Source organism: Schistocerca cancellata, chromosome 2 (genome assembly GCF_023864275.1).
Source record: "Schistocerca cancellata isolate TAMUIC-IGC-003103 chromosome 2, iqSchCanc2.1, whole genome shotgun sequence".
In the NCBI taxonomy this organism is placed as follows: Eukaryota; Metazoa; Arthropoda; class Insecta; order Orthoptera; family Acrididae; genus Schistocerca; species Schistocerca cancellata.
Genome location: NC_064627.1, coordinates 203,294,838 through 203,308,780, shown reverse-complemented (window position 1 = coordinate 203,308,780; position 13,943 = coordinate 203,294,838). Strand labels below are relative to the sequence as shown.

At 41.9% G+C, this 13,943-nt stretch overlaps 1 protein-coding gene across 3 annotated transcripts in view; it reads left to right on the top strand.

Annotated features, from left to right (window-relative positions):
- The window catches only part of LOC126161525 (UDP-glucosyltransferase 2-like), a 62,857-nt gene extending 59,565 nt beyond the window's left edge, over positions 1-3,292 (top strand). For all 3 annotated transcript variants that reach the window (XM_049917443.1, XM_049917444.1, XM_049917445.1), the window contains one exon: positions 2,632-3,292. In XM_049917443.1, the coding sequence (XP_049773400.1) occupies positions 2,632-2,923 (292 nt within the window). In that variant the 3' untranslated portion in view covers positions 2,924-3,292. The remainder of the gene's footprint in view (positions 1-2,631) is intronic.
- The last annotated feature ends 10,651 nt before the right edge of the window (positions 3,293-13,943 follow it).

Sequence of the window (13,943 nt, the reverse complement as noted above, 5' to 3'; positions counted from 1 at the left end):
TGGCTTGACATTCGAAAAAGTCAGAATGACTGGAGAAACTTTTGCTGTATAGCCACAAAAATAATAGAAAATCAAGAAATAAAGTTTAAAAAAAATTATGGTACAACTTTCGTAGAATCACTAATATTTTGTTAGCTTTCAAAACTTTGCATCACCTATGTTAATGGATTCATTCAATTAATTTCGTTACAAAGTGAATCGAGGGCCAGCATTCCACAAGATGAATATGCGATCGTTCACAAAACCATAGTTAAATTGACCTTAGACGTAACCAAGACTATAGTGACCACAGTGAGTCCAAACAAACAAATAGTTGTTCTCAGATATTACAACAACAAACACTTTATTTCTAACACAGGAAATGAGAGTAAGTAACAAGTAGGTGAGACTGGGGCACATTGGCCGTAGAGGCACGATGAGTAGTTGATATTATTTCGTGAAACTGCCGTCAGAACACGCAACCGACCAAGGGGGTTGGTAGCAACAGTACCGTCGTTTTCCCACAAACACGTCGATACAGTTAAATTGTCGAGTGAGGGTAGGCACGCATTTCATGCTTTCTTGTTCGTGAAAGTAAATTTTGCTTACTCAAGCTATTTTGTTGTGCGCTCGAATACAATACTCTTTCTAAACAAATACGTAAAGCGATCGAAGTCTATAGCTTAAGAATTATTTTAACAGTGTTTACAGAGGTAAAGTTCTAAACGTTTTCATAAAAGAACTAAAATAATTCCAATATCATAATGGAGCACAGTGGCCGACTTAAGTATGGGCACGTCTGTTCATATGGTCAGCCTGCCCCATTCTCTTTATGAATGTAAGTACTCTTATCTAATACGTATATTCGTAATCAAAGTCTACATCACATAGGATGTAATTTTTACGTAAGAAAATTGTGTCTTGCATTGATTTTTAGCCGGTGGCATGTATGTGATTTTCATTTTTATTTCTATTTAATTTTTTGTCACCGATTCCCTCTTAGATAACAGATAGACGCGATCCCGATGCTATTGGCTGTGTTTTCATTGTTTAAGTTGTCCCTTCAATTATTCAAGAACTCAGTGGTAGGCTTATGCTGTCGAAACAATGGCTATTAAGTTGAAAGTCATGCTACTCAACGCCTGAAAAACGCAACCATTTGAGAAATGGCAACCACGGAAAACGATAGAAAACTGACGATAAGGAACTTCAGCAATACTGACCGACCCTCCAGTGAAATACGCGTTACAATAAAAACAACAAGCCTCCACACACAGAAAAGAAAACACTATAAAGGAAAATATGGGTGTTCTGCGTAATAATAAGCTATACTCTAAAAAAGTTCCCCTGATCATGCAAAATCACACGATAAAACTCAATAAGCCAGTATATATTCCTAAGATGGTTCTTTAAGATGAATAAGATGAGGATGCCCCGTCTCGTAGGTGTCTTAAACCTTTTCCTCCCCGCTATCTAGCGGGTGAAAGGATTCAATGGACAAAATGTAAACGTTGGTCACAGCTGTCATGTGTTAAAAATGACACGAAAGGACTGTTTTTAAATAATGTTGAACTATGAAGATGCTGTTGATCACTCAAACGAAGATTGATAAAATTTCTGGACATACTTTTCCGTCAAACTATTATTATAACAATGAAAACACGATTTATGATTGTAGCCTTTGTCATAAAGCTGTAGGAATTTACATCAAAATAAACTGTGAATATTAAAGTCCATATTTTTTCGATTAAATAACCAAAGTCTTAATTAATTAAATGATAAAATCATCTGGGTCAACTTGCCGCACTTGCTGGGCCAAGTTGCCCCATGGGTGAGATAGATTGCCCTAGGTGATATTACTCTACCAAACAGTTTTTTTTATGAAAGGGCAGTCGCTGAGACGCCATGATTATTTAGTTGTAAAGATCCCGATAGAATAAAAGATCAATGGAAACATTTTATATACAAGCTGGAAAAAAATCAAGTAAAATGTTTTGCCAACCTGCCCTGGTCTCCACTGCATGTCCATAGGGACGCTATTCTAGGTAAATCTGAAGGACACACAGGATGTAATGTTCCTGAATGAGGAGAAGCAAGAAAATCATAGCTCCCCTAAGGTTATTAATTCTTAATTGATCTAGGGCCCACAGATATTCACCTTTTCCACTCTTTATCGAACAACCTTCAAGGAACTTCCTTTCTGGATAAAACCGTGCTCCGAACGTGACTCGACAAGTTCTTCGTCTCAAAACCACGTGATTTCCACAGTTGCGGAACCGAAAACTTACGCCAACGTTGGCAGACTATCCTAAATAGTGAAGGAAAACTCATTATTGGCGACTACAAAGTGTTATGTTTAGCTGGCCGGTGTGGGTGAACGGTTCTAGGCGCTTCAGTCCGGAACCGCGCGACCGCTACTGTCGCAGGTTCGAATCCTGCCTCGGGCATGGATGTGTGTGATGTCCTAAGTTAGGTTTAAGTAGTTCTAAGTTCTAGGGGACTGATGACCTCAGAAGTTAGGTCCCGTAGTACTCAGAGCCATTTGAATCATGTTGTTACGTTTATCTGTTTTGTTTATTTAGCTCACAGAAAAACTCTACGAACTTTCTGCTCGTATCTCTTCCTACTCATACCTTTCGTCTTCCTGTGCAGGTACAAAGAGAACATGAACAGGCTGTCAGAGATATTCCGCGAGCACCAGGCGGACTCTTTGGAGCGCGCCGTGTGGTGGCTGGAGTACGTGATACGTCACAAGGGGGCCCCGCACATGCGCACTGCCGCCCTCGACCTGCACTGGTGGCAGCTGCTGCTACTCGACGTCATCGCTTTCATCGCTTTCATCTTGATGTCAACGTGCGCCGTTATGTACGCCGCCTTCTACTTCATACGGCAGATCACTGTTGCGATGAAGGATACTAAGAGAAAAGTGAAGAAACAGTTGTGATGTACGACGCCTCTATTTAGCTGGTTAATCACGTTTCTCATACTGAACTGCCTCAAATGTTGAAGAGTGTACTCTTATTTCGAAGTATGAGTCATGCTATAAACATTATGATGTGAATGCACAACACCAGATTGATCCTGTTATACTGCACTGTATTGGTTGTAAAGAGGAAACAAGTAATCGATTTCCTTCTCAGTGTATTTTTTTTCGTTCTTAAAATAATAATATGTGTCTAGGGTATTGATAAATCGCTTCAGCTGTGTTTAGTCCTTTATTTTTAGACCGCTATCGGTTTCATGGCATTAACAGGCACATCTGAGGGTGAACATTTAAGTAAAACATTACAGCTAAAAGGCTTGACAGTTTGTAGCCAACATTCGTTGCTGTCACAATAAAACGCCTCTAAACGCCGGTGCGCCATTGAATAAAACAGCCTGATGGATGGATTGACTTCAGTCTCATATGGTAGATGGGACCGCTTCTATAGACAATTGCAAATGTGGGACACGGCCATGTGATGTGCTTCTGTTAGACACAGCACGTGCCCATTTCCCCTATTCATGATTGTCTATAGACTGGAGAAATGGCACCACCCACCAGATTAAATTTGAAGCAATACATTCATCTGGCTCTTTTATTAATTGACATACCGCCTTTTAGTAGTGTGACGGACAACGATTTTTGGGCACAAAGGTCCGAGCACTTTAGGTATAATGTTTTAGTTATATGATCACCTGAGGATGTGGTTTTTAATGCCACAAAACCGGTATATGAAAATAAAGGACTGAATACAATGAAGCGGTTTCTTATTACCCAAGATGATTGCTCATAGCTCTGGTTGCCCTACCTCCATGATTGGCTGCAATAACATTTGTTGTAACCATATTTAGCAAGTAGGTTGGGTTATGGTAATGGCATTCTAATTATCTTTAGGATTCAGACAAGCTACTCACCAAGCCATTGTGACTACATTAATTTTTAATTCATACACGAATATTGACTACCGCTCTCAGAGAAGAAGAAGTACTGCAACTGAGTGTGTGTGTGTGTGTGTGTGTGTGTGTGTGTGTGTGTGTGTGTGTGTGTATGAGTTGGCCATTATGAAGGTATACACATGTGGGTGGCTTATCGAATTTCCAGCTCTCGAGCCACTGGCTATCAACGCAGGTGTAGCTGCACCTCTACAGTCGTCAGATAATTTGGGTGGCTTATTGGAATGGCGGATCTAGAGCCAGCAGCTGTCGACTTAGCCATGGCTGTATTTGTGCGGTTGTCCGACAATGTGGGCGCCTTATGGAATTAGCTGCTCTCAAGCCAGCGATTCTTGACCTAGAGTCGGCTATACGAGTATCTCTATGTTCGTTGGACACTGTCTCCCACTGCTGCTACTGTATAAAGGAAGCATTTGATGTGGCGCGTGGCAGGACAGAGGGTGACGGCGGCAGTGGTGACGAGGGCAGTGGGACACTAGCACCAATTCATGGTAAGTAACAGTACTTTCTGTGTATCTCACTCTTTCAACAATATAGGTACAGGGTGTTTCAAAAATGACCGGTATATTTGAAACGGCAATAAAAACTAAACGACCAGCGATAGAAATACACCGTTTGTTGCAATATGCTTGGGACAACAGTACATTTTCAGGCGGACAAACTTTCGAAATTACAGTAGTTACAATTTTCAACAACAGATGGCGCTGCAAGTGATGTGAAAGATATAGAAGACAACGCAGTCTGTGGGTGCGCCATTCTGTACGTCGTCTTTCTGCTGTAAGCGTCTGCTGTTCACAACGTGCAAGTGTGCTGTAGACAACATGGTTTATTCCTTAGAACAGAGGATTTTTCTGGAGTTGGAATTCCACCGCCTAGAACACAGTGTTGTTGCAACAAGACGAAGTTTTCAACGGACCGAAACGCGATACAATAAAGGATCTGTTTGAAAAATTTCAACGGACTGGGAACGTGACGGATGAACGTGCTGGAATGGTAGGGCGACCGCGTACGGGTAACCACAGAGGGCAACGCGCAGCTAGTGCAGCAGGTGATCCAACAGCGGCCTCGGGTTTCCGTTCGCCGTGTTGCGGCTGAGGTCCAAATGACGCCAACGTCCACGTATCGTCTCATGCGCCAGAGTTTACACCTCTATCCATACAAAATTCAAACGCGGCAACCCCTCAGCGCCGCTACCATTGCTGCATGAGAGACATTTGCTAACGATATAGTGCACAGGATTGATGACGGCGATATGCATGTGGGCAGCATTTGGTTTACTGACGAAGCTTATTTTTACCTGGACGGCTTCGTCAATAAACAGAACTGGCGCATATGGGGAACCGAAAAGCCCCATGTTGCAGTCCCATCGTCCCTGCATCCTCAAAAAGTACTGGTCTGGGCCGCCATTCCGCCATTTCTTCCAAAGCAATCATTGGCCCATTTTTCAGATCCGAAACGATTACTGCATCACGCTATCTGGACATTCTTCGTGAATTTGTGGCGGTACAAACTGCCTTAGACGACACTGCGAACACCTCGTGGTTTATGCAAGATGGTGCCCGGCCACATCGCACGGCCGACGTCTTTAATTTCCAGAATGAATATTTCGATGATCGTGTGATTGCTTTGGGCTATCCGAAACATACAGGAGGCGGCGTGGATTGGCCTCCCTATTCGCCAGACATGAACCCCTATGACTTCTTTCTGTGGGGACACTTGAAAGACCAGGTGTACCGCCAGAATCCAGAAACAGTTGAACAGCTGAAGCAGTACATCTCATCTGCATGTGAAGCCATTCCGCCAGACACGTTGTCAAAGGTTTCGGGTAATTTTATTCAGAGACTACACCATATTATTGCTACGCATGGCGGATATGTGGAAAATATCGTACTATAGAGTTTCCCAGACCGCAGCGCCATCTGTTGTTGACAATTGTAACTACTGTAATTTCGAAAGTTTGTCTGCCTGAAAATGTACTGTTGTCCCAAGCATATTGCAACAAACGGTGTATTTCTATCGCTGCTCGTTTAGTTTTAATTGCCGTTTCAAATATACCGGTCATTTTTGAAACACCCTGTAGCTTTCTTCGATAAGGCAGGGCAAGAACAAGAACAATTTGTAGGAAACATTTTGTTTTTATTTCCATTGTATTGTGCAATATTTTACAAACAATTGTCTTCTATAAGCCTTAAATTTACCTTGTATTACATTCAGTCCAGTAGGCATGACAATGTACATAACAATACTGTCTGAGAATTGTGCTTCTAAGGACTTTATAAGGTCAACACTTGTATTCTTAAAACACTTGTGTACTTTGGCACTGGCTGCATATATGCATTCATACACTGTTATAATTGATTCATATTATTTAGATATTTATACATTCATATTATGTATTTATGTTTTTGTGCAAATAGTTCACAAATTCGTGATACACGCCTCTAACATACGGACACCAGTGATTCAGTCTGTCTATGGAAATACTCAAAGCACAGCATATTAAGAATACTAATTCATTTTACGTAGATTCCTGTGCCAACGTAATCAGTTCAAGCACAGCTTCCTCATGTATATTAACTATTGGAACATTCCTCCTAAACATATGAATGTCGATTCGGGTATGTGATGGATCAAACTCGGTGGTCATCTTCTTCTCAACGTACTTCACTGCTATCTGGCTGCACAGAGTCCCATTCGTATTAGGAATACAGCACTCTAGCACCAACACACTGAAAGTTTTCTAAAATTTTGTACATGGCTGCACATTCAGAGACCGTGAATAGTTCCAATTAAAATAAAACAGCCCTCGGTCACTATTAACCGGATTTCAACACTGCTAGGAGTGTCTTCCTCAGAATTTAAATCAAAGAATGGCCTATAACATGGTCACAGAATTATGACTAAAAACGTATGATAGAGTATAAGTACGGAATTATCGTGAAAGACTGGCAGTACTTATGTCATTTATAAAATAATAAATATGCCAAAAGGGCATTAGTCACAAAGATATTCAAGATAAAGAAAACTGTGATGGTGAGTCACGAAGGGCTGCTCGTTACTTGCGTGGTGCAGGTCGAAAAACGGACTGAGGTGCCCTCGTTAACAAATGCGGCCAGGTGAACATGGCACTGCGACGAGTGTACTTCACATTGACATATAGGCAGAAATGGTTATAAATAAACAGTATTTGATACATAATGGAAAGCATAGTTAGCATACAACATTACATTTTGTCTACATCAAAACTTGTAATAGATAAAACATGAAAACATCGTTATGAAAATGTAGATAGAACTGAATGACAAATTGTAGAAAGCAATTTTACGTGAAATGCAGCCAAGAAACATTTGATAATTGAAAAACATAGGACTACCTTAGAAGGAAAATAACATATCGGCAACCTGCACAAGGAGATCCGAAGTCAGATATCGAGTAACGGCTTTATACCGTTGAAAAAATTTTTGTTACGTAGCTGTAGCTGTTCGTTAAGGATGAGGCTATCCTTTCGAGCAAAATGCTTGAAAATCTCTAATTCTTCTAGAATATCTAGTTTACGCCCTTTCTTTTGGGTGTGCAAAATGTTGCTATCGCAGATGGATTTAGGTGAATGGCCTGTAATTAGAAGATGGTCGGCAAAAGACGAATTTTGGGGGCTAGTGCCATTTTTTCTTAGCAAGTGTTCTTTATATCTGGTAGCGAAGGCACGTCCAGTTTGTCCTATATAGTTAAGAGGAGCAAGTATCGTAGACAATTTTGTAGACACCAGAATTTTCTAAAGGGGAACGCATAGGATGTAAATTATGAATGAAGTTTTTTTTTTCAAATTGTTATTAGTAGAAAAAGCAACGTTGCAATCGTATTTCTTTCGAAGAATGCGTGGATCTGTTAAGAGATAGGCCCCACGAAAGGAATAGAGAAATTTTTTTTTAGTTAGGTTCGATTACAGAAGTGCGTAGCGTAGTAATTCTTTTAGCAGTTTCCTTTTTAAGGACGTCATCTACTATGTTAGGTTTATACTCGTCGTTAACTGCTATTGTTTTAAGTAAATTGATTTCGTTGTTGAAGTTTTCTTTAGAAAGTGGGATGGAAATGGGTCGGTGAACAGCAGAATGAAAGAAGGCTTTTTTATGCGATTGTGGATGAGTAGAAGATGCAGGAACGATCTGGTCGGTATATGTTACTTTACGAAAAATATTGAAAGAAATTTTATTTGTTTCTGTAGTAAGCGTCAAGTCAAGGAAGTTTAATTGACAGGCCTAATTTTCAAATGCGATAGCGAAAGAAATTTTCTCATGAAGATCATTGAATAGGTTAAAGATACGATCAACACCGTCAACGGGTCCTTTTTAGATTATAAGAATATGATCAACGTATCTGGGATAAGAAAGAGTGCCTAGTGACGCAGCTGGAAAACAATTAAAAATTTTTTCTCCTAGCGAGTTGATGAAAATATCAGCAAGGATACCATCTAACGGATTTCCCATAGCGAGACCGTCGGATTGCTGGTACAAATATCCATTAAATTCTAAATAGTTGTGCTTGACTACGACTGAGATGAGATTCATGAAGTCTGTGATTTGTTCAATTGAAATATCTTTTTTGAACCGACGTAATTTTTTTTCTACAGATGTAAGCGTTTCCTGTACAGGGACGTTAGTAGAAAGATTTTGATGTCGAAAGAAGCTAACTTGGTGTCTGAACTGCATTCTAAATCTTTTATTTTTTGGACTAAGGTGTGACTGTTTGGGACGGAAAAATTGTTCACAAAAACGAAGGATTTCCTCAGAGCTTCATGCAGAAATTTGGCCAGATCATGATATGCACTATTCATACTATTAGATATCGGGCGTATCTGATGATTAAGTTATTGGATTTTATATTGAGACCGAAGTTTTGGGGGCTGAGGGTACATGTTAACGAGCATTTTCTTCTGAAACGGTTTGAGTAGGAAATTTGCGCTGTTGATGGCTGTCCTGACCCCTTTTTGTAAAACTGGAGAGACCAACTTTAAGATCTACAAGTTGGTCTCGATAGTAAAAAAATAGATAATGCTTGTCAAACTCGTATTGTTATGACTACATTTACACATTTAGACCCACTGGCAGTCAAATTACATTTGTTGGCGAATAGAATTATTCTGCTAGAACTTAACCAACGATGGGCGATGTGAGAAAGTTCGAGTCGTAGCTGCTGTAGCGGTTGTGGCGGTACAGGATAGGTAGACTGTGCCTGCTGCTGCAGCTGCAGTGGCACACCTTCTACAAGTACTGGACAGGAGCACACAGAGCTGCTGGTAAATAACAATACGAATATATGAATGAATATATTGATAAATGATTATAACAGTAAAAATATTAATAATAATGGATGGATAAATGCTTACTTTCAAATGAAAGTCTTATTGTTCTTATTTTGCCTAGGAGCGCTGCCTAGTCCCTGACAATGGTGCTCTTTTCACCACAGAACTTGAATCAGGAGGCTCAGGCAACAGGATTTTTATAAAATAAAGTAGGGAAGGTTAAGAGAGAACTCGATTCCTATTGGTCCAAGACTTTCGCGCCTTGTTTTATGACGGAAAGGGGACGAGGGAGAGATGTGACCTGGAATGTAACACTACCAGTGCATGGGAAGGTCTCGGAGAGGGGGGGGGGGGAAGGGGGAGAAGTATGTGCATTGTACTGGGGTTCCTCTGGGTGGCCATGAATACATGTTACTCAACTGTCCCAGGTGTAGCCTGTCACCAGAAGAGAAGTGACCTTAAGATTGTTATCTGAGCTCATATGACCACTTGATAACTCATGGACTCAAGTCTGCAATAAGGAAGCTCAAAAAGTTCCTGTAACTTTCCTCGTATCCTCTTTTTCCAGGAGCTCTAGTTAAAGAAGTCAAGCGTGTCTAGAGTTTGAAAAGCTCGAGTGATTTCAGGTGATAGACTCGAGCACTTGTGTCTGATGTGCATGGTGACAGTACTGTCCAGCCGGCCAGTGTGGCCGAGCGGTTCTTGGCGCTTCAGTCTGGAACTGCGCGACCGCTACTGTCCCAGTTTCGAATCCTGCTTCGGGCATGGGTGTGTGTGATGTCCTTAGGTTAGTTAGGTTTAAGTAGTTCTAAGTTCTAGGGGACTGATGAGCTCAGATGTTGAGTCCCATAGTGCTCAGAGCCATTTTGAACACTGTCCATGAAATGCAGGAGAACCTCGTTTGAGTCCCAGCACACAAAAGAAGAAAAAAATTTGGTTTCATTAAATCCTTAAGGTGATCGCCCTCTCTGAACGCTTAAAAAATAAGTTACAATCATAATTTTTTTCAACTAAAATATTTAATGCTGTATCAGATGAGACAGTTTCTCTTCTAACACTTTTGTCCTTAAGAAATCATTTTTGTGTTCACTTCAGACGCTACCTGTAAACGCAGCGCCAGGTGGGCAGACTCATGGCGCCCAGACCGTTGGTCGTCGGTAGGAATTCCGGACACCCTTCTATTGGAATTATGACAACGTAACTTTCCATAAGCAGTTTTCAATATATTGAGTTCCAGCAAAATGGTGACACGTTGAAATGATTGTCATGTTCTTTGCCCACAAAATCGAAGCGAAACCGTACACAGAAAATAAATTTTTGAAAATATCAGCTACATACGCTGGTAGAAAATTTAATTTAGAATTACAGCATCAAATTTCGATATCGGTCGTATGTACCGTTCGCACGTTATATTTCCCACCAATCTGAAAAATAGAGTTTCGAGAGAATGGCGTTTAGAGTTTTAGCTTCCATTTCTCTAGTTAAGTTAAACGTGCCCGTAATCAGCGATTTATGGAGCATACAGCAATTCTTCCAGATCGAAAGATCCATTTTTCCGAGGCCATGATGGTCGTTCGGGCCTCTTTGGCAGCTTCTGTCATCGGCTGCGCTGTTCGCCCAATACGCTTTCAGTCCGCTTGTCAGCGGAAGTTGTAACAGGCTGGTCCGATCTCAAGTTCGAGCATGTTCATAATTTCGATAATACCTGTTACCCCGTCGTTGAAATTACATGTTGCCATACTGGCCGCGATGTCGACTATTTTCCCCCTTTGCTTGAATGCTTTTCGGAAATGTTTTTTCCCAAATCGCCTTGTAACTCGATAACGGAGTTTCTGCGGACTTGAGATGAAAACAATATTTTAAGCCTAAAGAAAAAAAAGAATGAAAAGAGAGAAATTCTTTGAAACTTTCAAAGAGGATAACCCCCCTTTAAGACGGCCCAACAGCGTGGACGTTACAAGTAGGCAGTCGTGACTCATATAATTAGATACTTACATACAGGAGAGCAGTCAAACTAATCGTTTGGGTCCTACGAGTCGTCAGGCACATTTTCTCTGGTCGTCCAGAAGGTACTTGCAATTTCCTTTTCGTGTTGTGTGGCTGGAGTCAGTCGAAACAAATACTGCTCATCATCACGTCTCACATATGACTCTGTGTCGACGAAAGGCGTCGGTTCGTTTCCCCTTGCAAACAAAATTATTTTTAGAGCGGAATTTTACGTGTGCTTTCCACAGAGCAATTCCAGGTAAGTCTCGTCCGACACCCGTTTTGTAGTATGTATTAACAGGGGCAGTAAAACACGTAGCCTAACGAGTACCCCAGCAGCGACACCACTGAGCCGGCACGCGCTGCCTGCTACTGCCAAGCATACAGCGGTAGAAAGTCGCTGCTGTTTATTCTTCGTGTCTTACGGTCCCTGTTAATACATATCTACACACATCAAAAAAAGTTCCGGAACCTGTACAGAAAATTGGAATAGAGATCAACATAAACATCATTTCTGTCCTTTTTATTGTTAATGAAAACCACACATTACATGTTCCCCCAATCAGCGAGACCCTCAGAGGTGGTGGTCCAGATTGTTGTACACACTGGTATCTCTAATACCCAGTAACACGACCTTTCGCATTGATGCATGCCTGTATTCGTCGTGGCATACTATCCACAAGTTCTTCAAGGCACTGTTGGTCCAGATTGTCCCACTCCTCGACGGCGATTCAACGTAGATCCCTCAGAGTGGTTGGTGGGTCACGTCGCCCATAAACAGCTCTTTTCAATCTATGCCACACATGTTCAGTAGGGTTCATGTCTGGAGAACGTGCTAGCCACTCTAGTCGAGCGATGTCGTTGTCCTGAGGTTCGGATGGTTCAAATGGCTCTGAGCACTATGGGACTTAACTTCTGAGGTCATCAGTCCCCTAAAACTTAGAACCACTTAAACCTAACTAACCTAAGGACATCACACACATCCATGACCGAGGCAGGATTCGAACCTGCGACCGTAGCGGTCGCGCGGTTCCAGACTGTAGCGCCTAGAACCGCTCGGCCACCCAGGCCGGCTGAGGAAAGTCATTCACAGTATGTGCACGATGGGGTCGCGAATTGTCATCCATGAAGACGAATACCTCGCCAGTACGCTGCCGATATGGTTACACTATTGGTCGGAGGATTGCATTCACGTCTCGTACAGCCGTTACGGCGCCTTCCACGAGCACCAGCGGCGTACCTCGGGCCCACATAATGCCACCCCAAAGAACGGACCCAGAAAATAACAGACCAATATCCCTAACTTCGGTTTTCTGCAGAATCCTTGAACATAATCTCAGTTCGAATATAATAAACTTTCTTGAGACTGACCAACTTACGCCCACGAATCGGCATGGTTGTAGAAAGCATCACTCGTGGAAACTCAGCTTGCCCTTTTCTCGCGTGATAGACTGTGAACTATGGATGAAGGGCAACAGGCAGGTTCTATATTTCTAGATTTCCGGAAAGCATTTGAGAAGGTGCCCCACTGAAGGCTGTTAACAAAGGTACGAGCATATGAGATAAGTTCACAGATATGTGAGTGGTTCGAAGACTTCTGAAGTAATAGAACCCATTATGTTGTCCTCGACTGTGAGTTTTCATCAGACAAGGATATCATCAGGCGTGCCCCTAGGGAAGTTTGATAGGACCGGTGTTGATCTCTGTAAACACAAATGATTTGGCGTTCAGGGTGTGCATCAATCTGCTGTTGTTTGCTGATGATACTGTAGTGTACGATAAGGTGTCGAAGTTGAGTGACTGTACCAGGATACAAGGTGACAAAATTTCTACTTGGTGTGATGAATGGCAGCTAGGTCTAAATGTGCAAAAATGTAAGTTAATGCGTATGAGTAGCAAGAACAAACCTGTAATGTTCAGATACGGTATTAGTAGCGTCCTGCTTGACACAATGTCGTTTAAATATATGGGCGCTAAGTTGCAAAGAGATATGAAATGGAACGAGCGTGGGAGAACTGTGATAGGGAAGGCGAATAGTTCAAATGGCTCTAAGCACTATGGTACTTAACATCTGAGGTCATCAGTCCCCTGGACTTTGAACTACTTAAACCTAACTAACCTAAGGACATCACACACCTCCATGCCCGATGAAGGATTCCAACCTGCGACCGTAGCAGCAGCGCGGTTCTGGACTGAAGCGCCTAGAACCGCTCGGCCACAGATGCCGGCGGAAGGCAAATGGTGGACTTGGGTTTATTGGGAGAATTTTAGGAAAGTGTGATTTACATGTAAAAGAGACCGCATACAGGATGCTGGTGCGACCTATTCTTGAGTACTGCTCGAGTGTTTGGGATCCGTACCAGATCGGATTAAAAGCAGACGTCGAAGAAATTCAGAGGCGGGATGCTAGATTTATTACCGGTAGGTTCGAATAACACGCAAGTGTTACGTAGGTGCTTCTGGAGCTCAAATGGGAAACCCTGGAAAGGACACTACGTTTTTTTTCAAGAAACACTATTGAGAAAATTTAGAGAACTGGCATTTAAAGCTGACGGCCGAACGATTTTACTGTCGCCAACACACATTGCGCATAAGGACCATCAAGAGAAGATACGAGAAATTGGGGCTCATACGGAGGAATATAGACAGTCATTTTTCCCTAGCTCTATTTGAGAATGGCACATGAAAGAAAATGACTATTACTGGTACAGAGTACCCTCCGCCAAGCACTGCACGGTGTCTT